At 46.0% G+C, this 14,176-nt stretch overlaps 1 protein-coding gene across 1 annotated transcript; it reads left to right on the top strand.

Moving 5' to 3' along the window:
• The first annotated feature begins 887 nt into the window (after positions 1 to 887).
• LOC129123130 (nucleolar RNA helicase 2-like) lies at positions 888 to 14,077 on the top strand. Its single transcript, XM_054637385.2, has 15 exons — positions 888 to 1,300; positions 1,431 to 1,697; positions 2,767 to 2,842; positions 3,810 to 3,988; positions 5,323 to 5,440; positions 6,445 to 6,630; positions 7,282 to 7,427; positions 7,668 to 7,817; positions 8,669 to 8,830; positions 9,383 to 9,502; positions 9,951 to 10,024; positions 11,389 to 11,548; positions 12,124 to 12,258; positions 13,032 to 13,076; positions 13,547 to 14,077. Exons 1-15 carry the CDS (start codon positions 908 to 910, stop codon positions 13,712 to 13,714), a joined length of 2,379 nt encoding a protein of 792 aa, XP_054493360.2. The 5' UTR covers positions 888 to 907; the 3' UTR covers positions 13,715 to 14,077.
• Positions 14,078 to 14,176: the final 99 nt, after the last annotated feature.

The following is a 14,176-nucleotide window of genomic DNA, read 5'->3' as shown; positions in this document are numbered from 1 at the left end:
ATGTTCTTCAGTGTAAGATCGTTGTATGTTTTCAGGCCTAATCAGTGGAACAAATAGCAACCCTTACTCAAGGACATCCTGGGGCTAACAAGCTTTAAGGATAAAGTGAATCCGTATGTTGATGTATATCCATGTATACATTGTTGGGTTGGCAAAGTACTCAAGGTCCACATATCCTATGGGTGAACTATGTTTTAATATTTAGTAACTAAAAATCAGGGCTAAGGGTCAGACAGGCACCTTCCTAGGGGGTCAAGTCCCTTCTCCTGAGCACATGGACATGTTATCTGGGATTACTTAACTTGTATGGAAAGCACTAACCAACTCCTATGGAGGAGCTGTGCTGGGCACGTTCCTAACCCTGAATTTCTGTGCATGAATGATGGTGGTGCCACACTTGTACAACGCCACCGAGCACCCGGGTTTGCGCAGCTCGGAAATCATTCGGGTCTCTCTCGAGTGTGTCATTATCGGCTTGTTGCACACCGGGGAACGAGCCCGGTTTGGCGGGCAACCAGGGGAGCCCCGTGAGGGGAGCCCGGGAGCGGTCCGTGAGGGGAGCTCTGTGGAGCGGACCGTGAGGAGCGGTCCGTGAGGGGAGCTGTGTGGAGCAGAGCCCTGGAGCGGTCCGTGAGGGGAGCTTTGTGGAGCGGACCGTGAGGAGCGGTCCGTGAGTGGAGTTCTGTGGAGCAGAGCCCTGGAACGGTCCGTGAGGGGAGCTCTGTGGAGCGCGCCGTGAGGAGCGGTCCGTGGGTGGAGCCGTGTGGAGCAGAGCCCTGGAGCGGTCCGTGAGGGGAGCTCTGTGGAGCGCGCCGTGAGGGAGCTCACAGTGGCGGAGGAGCTGACGGAAGGCCCGGGGCGGTGCGGCGGAAGGGGCGGTGCGGGGCGGCGCGGGAGCGGCGGCCGCATGGGGGCCGTGTGGGGTCGGGCGGCGCGGCTCGGGCTCCCCGCGGCGCGGGCGGCGGCGGCGGCGGCGGTGGTCCCGGCCAGCGGCGGCGGGCGGCGGCTGGGCTGGCTGTGCGGCGCCGGGGTGGGCCCGCTGCTGCCGCTGCTGGCGGCGCTGCCCCGCGGGCCGGCCCGCCCGCCTCACTTCCTGCGCGCCGGGGCGGGGCGCGCGTCCTGGGGCCGCCGCGCCGAGACCGCTCCCGCCACTGGCAGTGGTAGCAGCGCTGCTGCCGCGCACCTGCCCGGGGAGCAGCCGGCAGCCATGCCCGCCGCCGAGCCCGAGCACAGCCCCGCCGAGCCCCAGGCGCCGGCCGCCGCGGAGTCGGTGCGGCGCGGCCGCCGGAGGAAGGTCAAGGTGGGAGCGCCACGTGCGGCCGCGGGTGCGGCCATTTTGTACGGGCTTGGGGGGCTTGAAGGCGGCTGGGGCGGGCAGGGGGGAGGAAGGGGCTCCCTCCCTCCGTGTGACCGCGGCTTTCCCGCTGCAGGAGGAGACGCCGGGAAAGAAGGTGAAGCAGCCGGTTAAGGCGAGGCGGCGCGGTAAGGCCGAGGCCGAGCAGGCGCAGCCCGAGGAGAGCGGGCTGGGGGATGACGACTTCGAGCCTCCCGTGGCCAAGAAGACGAAAAAAGTCAAGGAGAAGAGGAACGACTTGGTAGGAGAGAGCGACGCGTCCCAGCAGGCGGTGAAATCTGCTGCCGCTGAGAGCAGCAGCGTGACATCCCCGGCTGCCCGAGAGCAGGACAGCGACGCCGAGGTAGGGATGCTTTGCCGGCAGAGCCTTTGTCTTGGTTAATTAACGTTCTGCTAGTAATTAGTGGGCTGAGACTTGAATTATGGGACTGTGGGAGCACGAAGCATCTGTTGTAGGCACATTGTGCCGCGGACATGCGCTTGTTCCTGGGCATGGAGGAATGCCGGGCATCCCGCCTCTCATCCCGCCTCTCGTCCTGCCCGGCATCCGGCTCGGTCCAGGGCGGGGAGTGAAGCTCGGTAGTGCCCGCACCAACACGTGGGAGCTGCTCCCCACGTGCTTCCCCTTCCCGGTACATCCCGAGCGGGTGAATGTCCTGCAGGGAAGGCGGCTGGCCAGGGAGCAGTTTCCGTGTGTGCTGCTCTTCGTGTCACGCCTTGTTGGTGTCCCCCAGCACAAAGGTTTCTCTCTGCTGCACAGGCAGCCACGGTCCAGAAACGTGCTGTGCTTCATGCTGTGATGGCTTTTTCTCTCTCTGATGGCAGCGCCTAAGAAGAGGAATTGTCCAAGTATTCTGTAATGGTTATTATAACCACAGTTATGCTTATTAATTCATACTTCTCACACAAATGTGCAAGGGCCTTTCTGTGGGTAGTTTTGTGTCTAAGGTGGGACCATGAATCAAGAGAGTGCTTTTTGTACCTCAGGTGTAACGATGTGACCTATTGGATCTCTGAAGTAAAAGCCAAATTTTGTGTTTTGAGTATTTACTCACGTGTAAAGCACTTTGCATGGTGTAACACATAGAGGGAAAATCCTGCTTTGCACAGTGAATTGTGACACTAGATGTGTTTTATTGTGAAAAACAGTTTTCTCATGGTTTCAGTGGACTTTTATTAAGATTTTGAACAAACAGTTTCTATTTCCTGACTTACCAAGCATATATGGACAAGTGCCTACATCAAAAAGGTTTTCTTTTTCATTGAATAGAAAGGAGGTATCTGGTTAAATTGTGCTTGTAAAGCAAATGCACAGCTTTTATTGAGTGGCTCTGTAGGGTATGTTCTACCCTCATCTTGGAGGAATACTACATTTTTTTTTTCCTGTTTTTTGGTTTTCTTTATCATATTAGGAGCTGACAGAAGAAGCAAAAGAAGGCGCCTTCTCTAATTTCCCTCTCTCACAAAACACTATCAACCTTCTCACAGGTTAGTTCATTTCTGTAAATGTTTGGTCAGAATTGTGCTCTGTTACTTGTATAAGCCAATGGTAAATGTTCCTAAATTGTGTTACATTTGTATGGTAAGGATGGCATGAGCACTCACTGTGGATTCAGAGACTCTACTGTTGTTAGCAGAAAAAAAGTTTTCTGGTTTGTTTAATTTCAGATGCCTCAGTATGAGATGATTCTTTATGGAGTGGTTATTCCTAGATAGACATTCTAGAGACACATTTCTCATCAGCATCATTCTGTGTATCTTTACTTCTGTTCCTGAGTCTGCTGTCTACAATATTACTTCTTAGACAAGCCTAACGGAGTTTTGATTATGAAGAATATTTGCCTTGTGTGAACAGATTTTCAATTATTTAAACAGATTGATTATTCTCACAGATAGTTTGGGGCATTTTCATCTCTCTTTGTGATTCGTTTTGTTGAGGAAGTCATTGCTGTAGGGTTCTTGTCCCCTGTGTTGGGTAAATGTGCAATTCTTGTCTGTCAGAAAAAATTCTCCTTATTGCTTTCTGTTTTCCTGCTCTGAAGTTTCTTTTGGATGGCTTGTTTCACTTCCACTGTGCAAAATTTCTTTGAAGTTTTAGAATGTTTTGAAACAAGCTACATCACCTTCTTGCCTTCAAAACCCAGCTACCACAAAATCTTGATCAGTGTCAGAAAATACTTGTTGGATTTTTTCCTTCCTCTCCTGTTACCTTAAACTGTACATCACAGAGAAGACAGTATTTCATCGTGGATGCTCCACACTCACTGTGTGGGTGGAACATCTTTTGATCTAGAGTAGGAATAAAACACAAAGAGACGTGGTTTTCTTCTAAATTGCAGTTTCTGTTGTGTGCAGGATTTGAGGTGGTGTGCCCTTCATATTTGGGCAATTTCTATATGAGGACTTCTGACTGTTATTTCACCTTTTAGTGAAACCTCTTTCAATTATCTTCCAGCTCGAGGTATAAAATACCTGTTCCCTGTGCAAGTGAAGACTTTCCAGCCCATATATGATGGCAAAGATGTCATTGCTCAAGCTCGAACAGGAACTGGGAAAACCCTTTCCTTTGCCCTTCCACTGATTGAAAAGCTCCAGAGTGTCTCCCAGGATGGGAGAAGAGGCCGTGCACCCAAGGTAACTCACACTGCAGGCTTTGCACCAGCACCTTAGAGCATGGCAGGTTTTGAAAGTGATTTTACTGTTGCTTTGGGATTTTCTCTTGGGGACTTCTTTGTCCTTTACTGGTTTTTGTGATAGTGAATGCTTTGCTCAGATCAGAAGATAGAATGTGACAGAGTTGAGCAGCATCACAGTAATGACACACTCTGTGTTTGGGCAAACAGGGCACTGCAGCAGGAGCTCCCAGGCTGCTGTCCTTGGGCACATACAGCCTGCAGCTTTGGGCTTCAGTCCCCTGCCTCTTCTGAGGGGCTGTTTGAGTCACTTGGATTGTCCCTGCACATACAGCCTGCAGCTTTGGGCTTCAGTCCCCTGCCTCTTCTGAGGGGCTGTTTGAGGCACCTGGATTGTCCCTGCACATACAGCCTGCAGCTTTGGGCTTCAGTCCCCTGCCTCTTCTGAGGGGCTGTTTGAGGCACCTGGATTGTCCCTGCACATACAGCCTGCAGCTTTGGGCTTCAGTCCCCTGCCTCTTCTGAGGGGCTCTTTGAGTCACTTGGATTGTCCCTGTTGGCTGAGGTTGTTTCCCACTCTAAATTCCACGGTGATAACTGAAGGCTTTTGGGGTTTTCCCCCCCTCATATCTGGATCCTCAGGAGATGCAAGTGGAGTTACCAGGGATGGAATTGGTAACCTGATGTCAGTGATCAGATCCTTGTTCCCATGCATTGCAGTGCATGTATTTATCATTAGGCTGCAGAGCTGTATACACACTGCAGATTTGTTGCTTTATCTGTTTATTTTATTAACCATAAGGGCAATGTAAATTTAAAAATTTTACTGCCTGAAAGATTTTAAGAGATTAATTCAGCTCTTTGTGCTATTGGTACATTCTTAAATGTTATGGAGAATGGTAGATACTGGAGGAAGGCAGGTTGGTGGAGAAAAGGAGGGATGTATGGCTGGAGTGCATCATGCTGTGTATGTATCTTTTAAAATCTAACTACACCAGATTTAGTGACTGCTCTTACCCTTTAACACTGAGCTGCACCTTTGTTGCCCTTGGTAATGTTGCTGAAGTGTCTTTTATCTGACTTTAACATAAGAAAGAAAATTCCTGTTGTTCCAGTCCTGGTTATCTTGTAGCGCTTTCCCTTGTTCCCTGTTGCTGGCTCTGAGGCTCCTTGTGGCAGGGATGTTAATTTAATGTTGCTGGGAAGCTGTGGGCACCTCTGCAGCAAGTGTAGAATGAAGATGGGAGTGCAGGCTGTTTGACATGAAGTAAACTCTTTTCTCCTACACCTTCTCACAACACAGCTGCATTTTTGTCTGGTTTTCTCTCCCTTCAGGTGCTGGTTCTTGTTCCAACCAGGGAGCTGGCCATTCAGGTAGCCAAAGACTTCAAGAATTTCACAAAGAAACTGTCAATTGCTTGTTTTTATGGAGGAGCTCCATACAAAGAACAGCGTAAGTAACTGCCAAGGAGTTACTGATGGGTTGGAGCTGACTTTCTCCAAATGCCCTCCAGGAGTAAAAATGGCCTTTTTGCCCCCTCAGACTTTCAGTGGGGAACTCAGTTAGTGTGGCTTTCAAAGGAAGCACACAGCCTGGGTGAATTATTTTAGTTCCAGTAAATCTTTAGGGAAGAGAATGGCTGTGGTTCTGTGAAGTGTCTAGTCCTGTTAATTTCTTCTTTATTGTGTTTTTGTGTGGACACAGACCAGGACTAGATGACAGTCCACAGAATGGGGAGAGCTGTGTATGTACCTGTGGCTCTGTGACAAAGTTTAGCTGGAAAACAGAAGTGCTTCCATGTAGTAGAGCTCTGCAGGTTTCTAATGCCAAATGATTGTTGCTTGGGGATTGGTGTATTTCCTGTAACTTCAGTGAGGTTTGGCTGCTACTCCTGCTACTCCTGAATGGTGTATTTCCTGTAACTTCAGTGAGGTTTGGCTGCTACTCCTGATTGGTGTATTTCCTGTAACTTCAGTGAGGTTTGGCTGCTACTCCTGATTGGTGTATTTCCTGTAACTTCAGTGAGGTTTGGCTGCTACTCCTGATTGGTGTATTTCCTGTAACTTCAGTGAGGTTTGGCTGCTACTCCTGAATGGTGTATTTCCTGTAACTTCAGTGAGGTTTGGCTGCTACTCCTGAATGGTGTATTTCCTGTAACTTCAGTGAGGTTTGGCTGCTACTCCTGAATGGTGTATTTCCTGTAACTTCAGTGAGGTTTGGCTGCTACTCCTGAATGGTGTATTTCCTGTAACTTCAGTGAGGTTTGGCTGCTGCTCCTGACAGAGCAGGAAGGACTGCAGTTAACTTCTGTGTCTGTTACTTTAGGGGTTGTGCTTTATTCTGATGTTAAAGGGCAGCAGCTTTTTGCTTCTGAAGTGAGAAGTGTTGCTGTTGCTGACTTTTTATCATGTTGTCTCTTAGCAGTCTGACACTGCCCCTGTTTCTCTGTCTTCCAGTTGATGTCCTTAAAAGTGGCATCGATATTCTGGTGGGAACTCCTGGCCGGATCAAAGACCACGTTCAGAACAGCAAGCTGGAACTTTCCAGTGTGAAGCACGTTGTTCTGGATGAGGTGGATCATATGTTGGACATGGGCTTTGCTGAACAAGTGGAAGAGATCTTGGGATCATCCTATAAGAAAGGTGAACTGAGACATCAGGGGAGGAATAGGGGCCAATGCAGAAAACACAGTTATGCTGCTTTAGAAACTTCTGATGCACCTCTAACTTGAATTCTCTGTGTGATGCTAGAAAAGGGGAAGGTAGAGTTGGAAAAGGTTCAAAGAGAGGTGACACAAGGCTGAAGGGGTGGAGTAGCATCTCTGGAAGGAGTGAAAAAAAAAGGAAAAAAGCAGCAAACCCAACTCCCTATCCTAGTGTTCCTTGTCCTAAGTGAGGGGACTTGGGCTGAGGCTTGGGGTTATGGTCTGTCTGTACACTTGTCACCACACAAAGCTGACAACAAGGGAATATTTGCTCTTTTCTGATGTAGTGGGTGTTCAGCAGAGCTGTCAGGTACCAGGTATGGTGCAGAAGGAGGTTATTTTAATGTGTGGAACTCCTTGCCACATTTCACTAGTGCCAGAATTTTTGAAAAGGCTTGAATTATTAGAAATAGAAATCACTATGGCTTTGAAAGCCATGAAAAGCTGATTGCTGGCAGTCTTCCTTCACATCCTGTACAGAGTTAGTGCACACAGAAACCTGTCAGTGTGAGAGCAGCTCTTGCTCTTTTGTCAGTGCCCAAGTGCCAGGGTCTGTTGAGAACCTGAAGTCGATGGCCTTTCCTTGCAGGCTCTGAGAACAACCCGCAGACGCTGCTCTTTTCTGCAACCTGTCCACGATGGGTTTATGATGTAGCAAAAAAGTACATGAGAGCTGAGTATGAACAGATTGACCTGATTGGGAAGAAGACTCAAAGGACAGCCACAACTGTGGAGGTGAGTTCTGCTGCAGGTCCTGAGAGCAAGTGGCCTTGATAAAATGGGTTATGCATTGACTTTATAAATGGGTGTGTGGAATGACTTTACACATGGTTAACAATCAGATTTTTTAAGCAAAGCTTTCATCTGGGACCTGTCATTTGCAAACTTTAAAAATTAAAATGCTTTTTTGTTCATTTTGTTTGTCCTGTGCATGGCTTAGATTTAACATAGGTTTCTTGTTTCTTTCCCAAACAGCACTTGGCCATACAGTGCCGCTCATCTCAGAGGGCAGGAGTTCTTGGGGACATCATCCAGGTCTACAGTGGCACCCATGGGAGGACCATTGTCTTCTGTGAGACCAAAAAGGAAGCAAATGAGTTGGCTATGAATGCTTCTCTCAAACAGGTACTGGGGCTGAGTGGAGAGCAGTGGTTGGGGTTGCCAGGGGTGGAATGCCCTGAAATAAATAGGGGGTTGCAGTGGTGTGGGGAAAATTGTTTCTATGTGTGGTTTTAAGAATTGTGAAAGCTATTTCTAAAAATTCAACTTTGAAGTTAAAACATCCTCTTGACAGAGATTATGAATTTACTCCTCTAGCTTTAAAATAGTGCAGGACATGGATCAATAGGAAATACACAGCCTATGCTGAACAACCAGGAGATAGCAATAATTGTAAGAAACAGGAGCTGGTGTAGTGGACATGTCCCATCTAATATTAGTGTGTTTTTTGGATTCCCATCTCTTAATGGCATTTGGTCTTTGAGCAGTCATTCAGGAAAATCCAACTGATATGGTAGAATGAAATGCCTTGTTGCCCTTGGAAGGTTTGCCAGGAGTTTGTTTGGAACACAGGTGATCTGTTCAGCAGGTCTCCTGTGCTTGCTTGAATTACTGCCCTTTTTCTGAATGTGAGAAGTGCTGCATATTTTTCAGAGAAAATCCTGTTGGATACTAAGTGCTGATTTATGGAGAGCAAACAGTGGTGGGAATACACTGTTTGCCTGGTATTAGAGAAATCTCATGTACCATCCCCATTCAAAACTTGCAGCAATAATTTCTGCCTGTTGGCCATGCTGCTTTCACAGTAAAACCCAGAGAAGGGTGCAGCAAAGTAGGATGCTTTCTATTCCTTTGCTATCAGCTATGTAATTATTTTCTGTTGCTCTGCATGGTGTTTTGGGGTTTGCAGTTAATCTTTAGATGCTGCAGCCTGGACTCCCATGAAATGTCATGCTAATGGCTTGTTTTACTGACAGGATGCCCAGTCCTTGCATGGTGACATTCCACAGAAACAGAGAGAAATCACATTAAAAGGCTTCAGAAATGGTGTGTTTGAAGTGCTGATTGCAACAAATGTAGCTGCCCGTGGTTTGGATATTCCTGAGGTTGACTTGGTTATACAGTGCTCACCACCAAAAGTAAGTCATTAGAGGAAACTAAAATTGGACTAACTTTTTTTGGTGCCAGAATGATGAAACAGAGAAATAAGCCACCAGAAGTATGTTCTGTTCCAATTAATTTTTGAATTCATGGATTTTTTGTAAATGCCTGGCCTGAAGTTTTGTAGTTACAGTTTTACAGTTTGAGCTTTGATTAAAGTCTTGGGTTTTGTTTACTCTGGAAACTCGTAAGGTGTGTTTTGACATTGTGAAACTTTCCTGAATTCTTTCTGAATGTTGCTGAGTTTCATTTAAAAATTCTAAAATATTTCTGCTGCTTTTTTCATCTTTTGAAACTCCAATAGAGCTTTTTATTTAGAAAACTTGAAATGTCTGTCAGCAGTGTTTGTTAAAGCTGAGCAGCCTACTTTGGGTAGGGGAGCACATGCAAACCTGAGTGATTCATGTGTAGTTGTAAGTTTGGGTATAAACACATAATGTATCACTCCTTAGGCTTCTGAATTTAGGTTTAGCTTGTGTTGAATGTGAAATGTCAGCAGTTTGAATAACACATTGCCCTGAATTTTGAAGGATGTGGATTCCTACATCCACCGCTCCGGGCGCACGGGCCGAGCGGGCCGGACCGGCATCTGCATTTGTTTGTTTCAGAGAAGAGAAGAAGATCTGCTCAAACAGGTCGAGCACAAAGCGGTGAGTTGTACCTCAAGGAAATCAATCAGCTCCTGAAAGGACCCTGCCACCCTTAGACTTTGCAGTCATGGGTTGCTGAGTCCAGAACAGGAGTCTCCAGTCCCATAAAAGGAGGAGGCCTAAAGTGCTGATATTTGGTGTTTGGAAATGTTTCTGTGTGGGCTGTTCTTGCATTGCCTGAGTTTTCCCATGCTGGCAGTCCCCTGCAGGCTGGACAGGAGTGCCTAAGGCAGACCATCCCTTGCATCACAGTCTGCATGTACATTGGAGTAAAGTAGCTCCAGATAACAAAGCTGGCAACTTAAAAGCTTTATTTTAGCTTTAGAAATGACTTAGCAAAGAGTATGTTGATCTTGCAAACAGTAAGTAGAGATCTCAGTGATGTGATTTAGACAGGATTGAATTGGAGACTGCTGGAAATACCTTTAATTTCTTTTCTTGATTTCAGGGTATTACCTTTAGGCGTGTAGGCGTTCCCTCTGCTACAGATGTAATTAAAGCTTCAAGTAGTGATGCCAAAAAGTAAGTTTATTTGCCTGTTCTTAAAAAAGGTTTAGAGATTGTTAAAAACACCAATCACTTGTTTCCAAAATTTTAAAAGTTGAATAGTAATAAAATGGTTATAAAAATAGTAATACAATTGGAGTAATAATAATTTGGACAAACTGAATTAGGACAATATGAGACAATAGAGACAAAGAGTTACGGACATCTGGGTACCTTTTCTGGGCAGCACGAGCCCAAAAAAGGACCCACATTAACAGAGGATTAACCCTTAAAAGCAACAGCCTGTTGCATATTCATACACTTCATACATGATGCATAAATTCCATTCAAACCCAGGATTCTGTCTGATCATCCTCCAAATCCTAATAGCGCCTTCGAGGTGGGAAGAAGTTGGTTTCTTCTGATAAGAGGGCCATAAATTCTTCTTCTCTGAAAGATTCAGGTGTCCTGTGGCTGCTATCTCACTACAAGTCCTTTCTTTTTAAAAAAGTATCCTACATAGCATAGTTTCTATTTTAACAATTTTTTTATAACTTAAAACTATATTTAATACAGTACTTAAGAAAACTAATACAGCATTACTTTCTAACACAACACATATAATATTCATTTGAATATTTGCAAAAAGCCAATCATAAAATACATGCGTTTTTCACAGAGATGTTGTTGTTTTAGATGCTTAGAGCTTAATGCACAGTTTTAAGGGGTCAGGCCTGTATGTGAGCGTGGCTTTGCCTGTGTTGTAGTTGAAGTCAGCTGCTCTGTGTATAGACAACATAAGATGGTATCAGTAAATCTCTGTGTGCTGAACACAGACCTTTTCATAGAACATAATGTTCTCTAAGTTTTTGCAAATATTAACCTTTGTTTATAAAATCAGAAATCAGTGACAGAAGAGGGAAATAGTGTCATGAGGGGAAACTGATTTTGTCTGCTCAGATGACATGGTGGGTGGAAGCAGTGTGCAAAAAGCAATACTTGGTACAATGAGGAGTTACTCTGCAGTAGTGAGGGTGTTTCAGCCCTGGCTTGTGTTTCCTTGTATTATTTCTGAGGGTTGTGGCTTTTATTCCATGCAGCTCTGTTTACATTTGCTGCCCCTGTGGTGGAAATTGCCTTGAAGCAGGTTATTATAATTAGTGAGGATTTGACCAGTACAAAGCAATGATGGGCATGGTGTTAGGTTCACTGTGTCCTGAAAAATGATGGGGGGAGCTGTTGTACCAGAAATAGCATTACAGAAGGAGCTATTCTTAGTTTCCTATCTTTTTTCCCCACTGTCCTTTTCAGAAATAACCGATTTAGGGTATGTCTTGAACATGGCTGCACTTCACAATGGCTTTTTCTCATCTCTTTAAACCCATCTTGTAACTGTGTAGGTTGCTGGAGGCCGTTCCTCCCTCTGCAGTGGACTACTTCAGAAAATCAGCTGAAGAGCTGATAGATGAGAAGGGGGCAGTGGCTGCCCTGGCTGCAGCCCTGGCACACATTTCTGGGGCAGCTCACATCCAGCAGCGCTCCCTGCTCAACTCTACAGCTGTAAGTGATGATGCTCCCCTGGTGACAGGGATGGATGCATGAATTGCTTGTGTGGCATCTCCTTCCCAGGCTTTTTCAGCTGAGTTTCTGAATAGCTGTTACCCCCTAGGCTTCTGCTGTGTTGCTTGTTCCTTAGCTGAAATCAGCTCTTCCCAGGAGAAACTTGAAATCAGTACATTTTCTTGTGATGAAAATTGAAAGAACTTCTCCATAGACTGAAGTGACAGACGACTTTGATGCTCTAAGAGAGTTTAACTAATGACATTTTACAATCAATGACATTTTACAAGCAAATAGATTGGTTCGTGCTATTGTAGTTTCCTCTTTTATCAAGAATCTTGATAAGAATCTTCTACATTTGTCATATTGCAAGCATGGCATGCCATTGCCTGATCTCAAAGAGATCTTGACTGAAGGAAAGTACAGCACTTCTGTTTTCTAATGCATTTAGGGAGAATGTGGCCCAGGTCATGGTGTGGTAACCCAGTTTTGCAAGAACTGTGGTTTGGGGGTTTTTTACCTGTTTTCTAGCAGCAAGTTTAGCCTTGTTTAACGTTTTTCTGTGTTTCCTGCAGGGCTTTGTGACCATGGTGCTGAAGTGCTCAATAGAGATGCGTAGCATGGGCTATGCCTGGCGGGGGCTGAAGGAGCAGCTCGGGGAGGAGGTTGATAACAAAGTGTCTGCAATGCGTTTCCTCAAGGGGAAGATGGTGAGATGGGCCAGCCCTGGGGATGGGGGCATGTGGGGCTTTGTTGTGTTCACATGTGGCCAGTTTGTGCAGGGGTTGAGGCTGGAGTGCTGAACTACTGGTACAGAATGTTGCTACTGCACTATCCCTACTCAAACTCATTTCTCAGGAAGTGATAACCTATCTTGGATATGCTGTTTATGCATATGCTATTGGAAAAAAAGGCTTTGATATTAGTTGAGTGCTTTAAAACACTTACTAGAGACATTACTCCTAAATGATAATGCAAGAATTGCCTCCTAAAAAAAGTATCAGAAATAAATATATGTCACAGACATGTTTTATGAAAAATCCTTTCCTTAGGATTTTTTCTCCTGAGAAGCTGAGAGGCCTCAGGAACAAAAATGTAACCAATGGTTATCTGCTGCTGTGGGATGCAACAGGTGCATCTGGGATTGGTCTCATGTGGGTATTTCTAATTAATGGCCAATCACAGCCCAGCTGTCCAGACTGTCTCAGTCAGTCACAAGCCTTTGTTATTCATTCTTTTTCTATTCTTAGCTAGCCTTGTGATGAAATCCTTTCTTCTATTCTTTTAGTATAGTTTTAATATAATATACATCATAAAATAATAAATCAGGCCTTCTGAAACATGGAGTCAACATTCTGGTTTCTTCCCTCATCCTAAGACCCCTGCAAACACCATCATACAATTTTATATTGTGGGATTGGTTATTGAGGCCTTTATTCTTTCATTGTAAATTTGTGCCTTTTTGTTTGTTTGTTTGTTTTAGGGCGTGTGCTTTGATATCCCTGTTGATGAGCTGAGTAATATACAGGTATGTTTGTGTAGCTAGAGCTGGCTTTAAGACCTGGTGATTTGGAAATTGGCAACTGCTGTATAAGATTGAGTGTGGAGCAGTTAGGGAGGTTTGTGGTTTAATAAGGATTTTGCGTAGGCAACAGAGTGATTAGAAAGAACACAGCATAATCATTAGAAAATACCTCTTCTCATTTCCCTTCCCATGATATTACCTGATTTCATTAAACAAAATTCTATGGTCTTTGGCTAGTCTGTGTTTTGGCCTCTCCAGTTTTCTGTCAACTTCCATTCCCTCTTGCCTCTTGTGATTGTTTATCCTTTGTCACAGGGCTGTGAGTGTCTCCCAAGGGGGATCTAGTGGCCTGTTTTGGCAGGGGTGGGATTTGTCTGGAATGCCTTTGCGTTCAGTGTTGCTTCTGATGCCTTGCACACCCCTGCAGCACATAAAGCTATTATATATTTGTGGTTGCATTGCTGTGCTTCCAGGAGCAGTGGAGGGACACGCGGCGCTGGCAGCTGTCGGTGGCCAGCGAGCTGCCCGAGCTGGAGGAATATCCCCAGGAGGCGGCACGAGGCTTCTCCAGGTTCGGGAACAGCAGGCAAGGAGACTTCAAGAGAAACAGCTGGGTCAAGAATGGAAATCGGGGACTTTAACTGAGCACTCGATTGAGCTCCGCTACAGATAATGGGACTGAGCTGAATTTTATGAGGCAGTAAAAGCCTGTTAGACACTCCTCTTTGTCTTTCTTCCTTGATAAAGCAGCCTGGTTTTGAGCATGGCGAAAAATCACGTTTGCTGAAGTGACTGGGTGTACTGGGAGATTTTTTTTTGCCCAGCAAAGTAGCTGCTGCCTGTGAGGGCATCTGTGACCCAGTGGGTGTGCCTGGAAACTCAGCTCTGCGAGGGAACAGAATTCATCCGAACATGGACAGTGACCGTGAGGCAAGGGAACTCCTTGCTTCTTCAGCAGCGCTGAAAAATCGGGTTCTGAAATAAATATTTTCAGAAAAATTGGGCATCACGCCCTGAGCACGGTTTCTCGGGAGTGCCGGGGCTCGGTGTCCTTGGGGCGCTCCCTCACGGCGCCCTGAGGGGCGGGGCCATGGCGGGGGCGG

The sequence above is a fragment of the Agelaius phoeniceus genome, chromosome 9 (genome assembly GCF_051311805.1).
Source record: "Agelaius phoeniceus isolate bAgePho1 chromosome 9, bAgePho1.hap1, whole genome shotgun sequence".
Classification (NCBI taxonomy): domain Eukaryota; kingdom Metazoa; phylum Chordata; class Aves; order Passeriformes; family Icteridae; genus Agelaius; species Agelaius phoeniceus.
The sequence above is the reverse complement of the archived record's forward strand: the minus strand, read 5'-3'. Positions and strand labels throughout refer to the sequence as shown.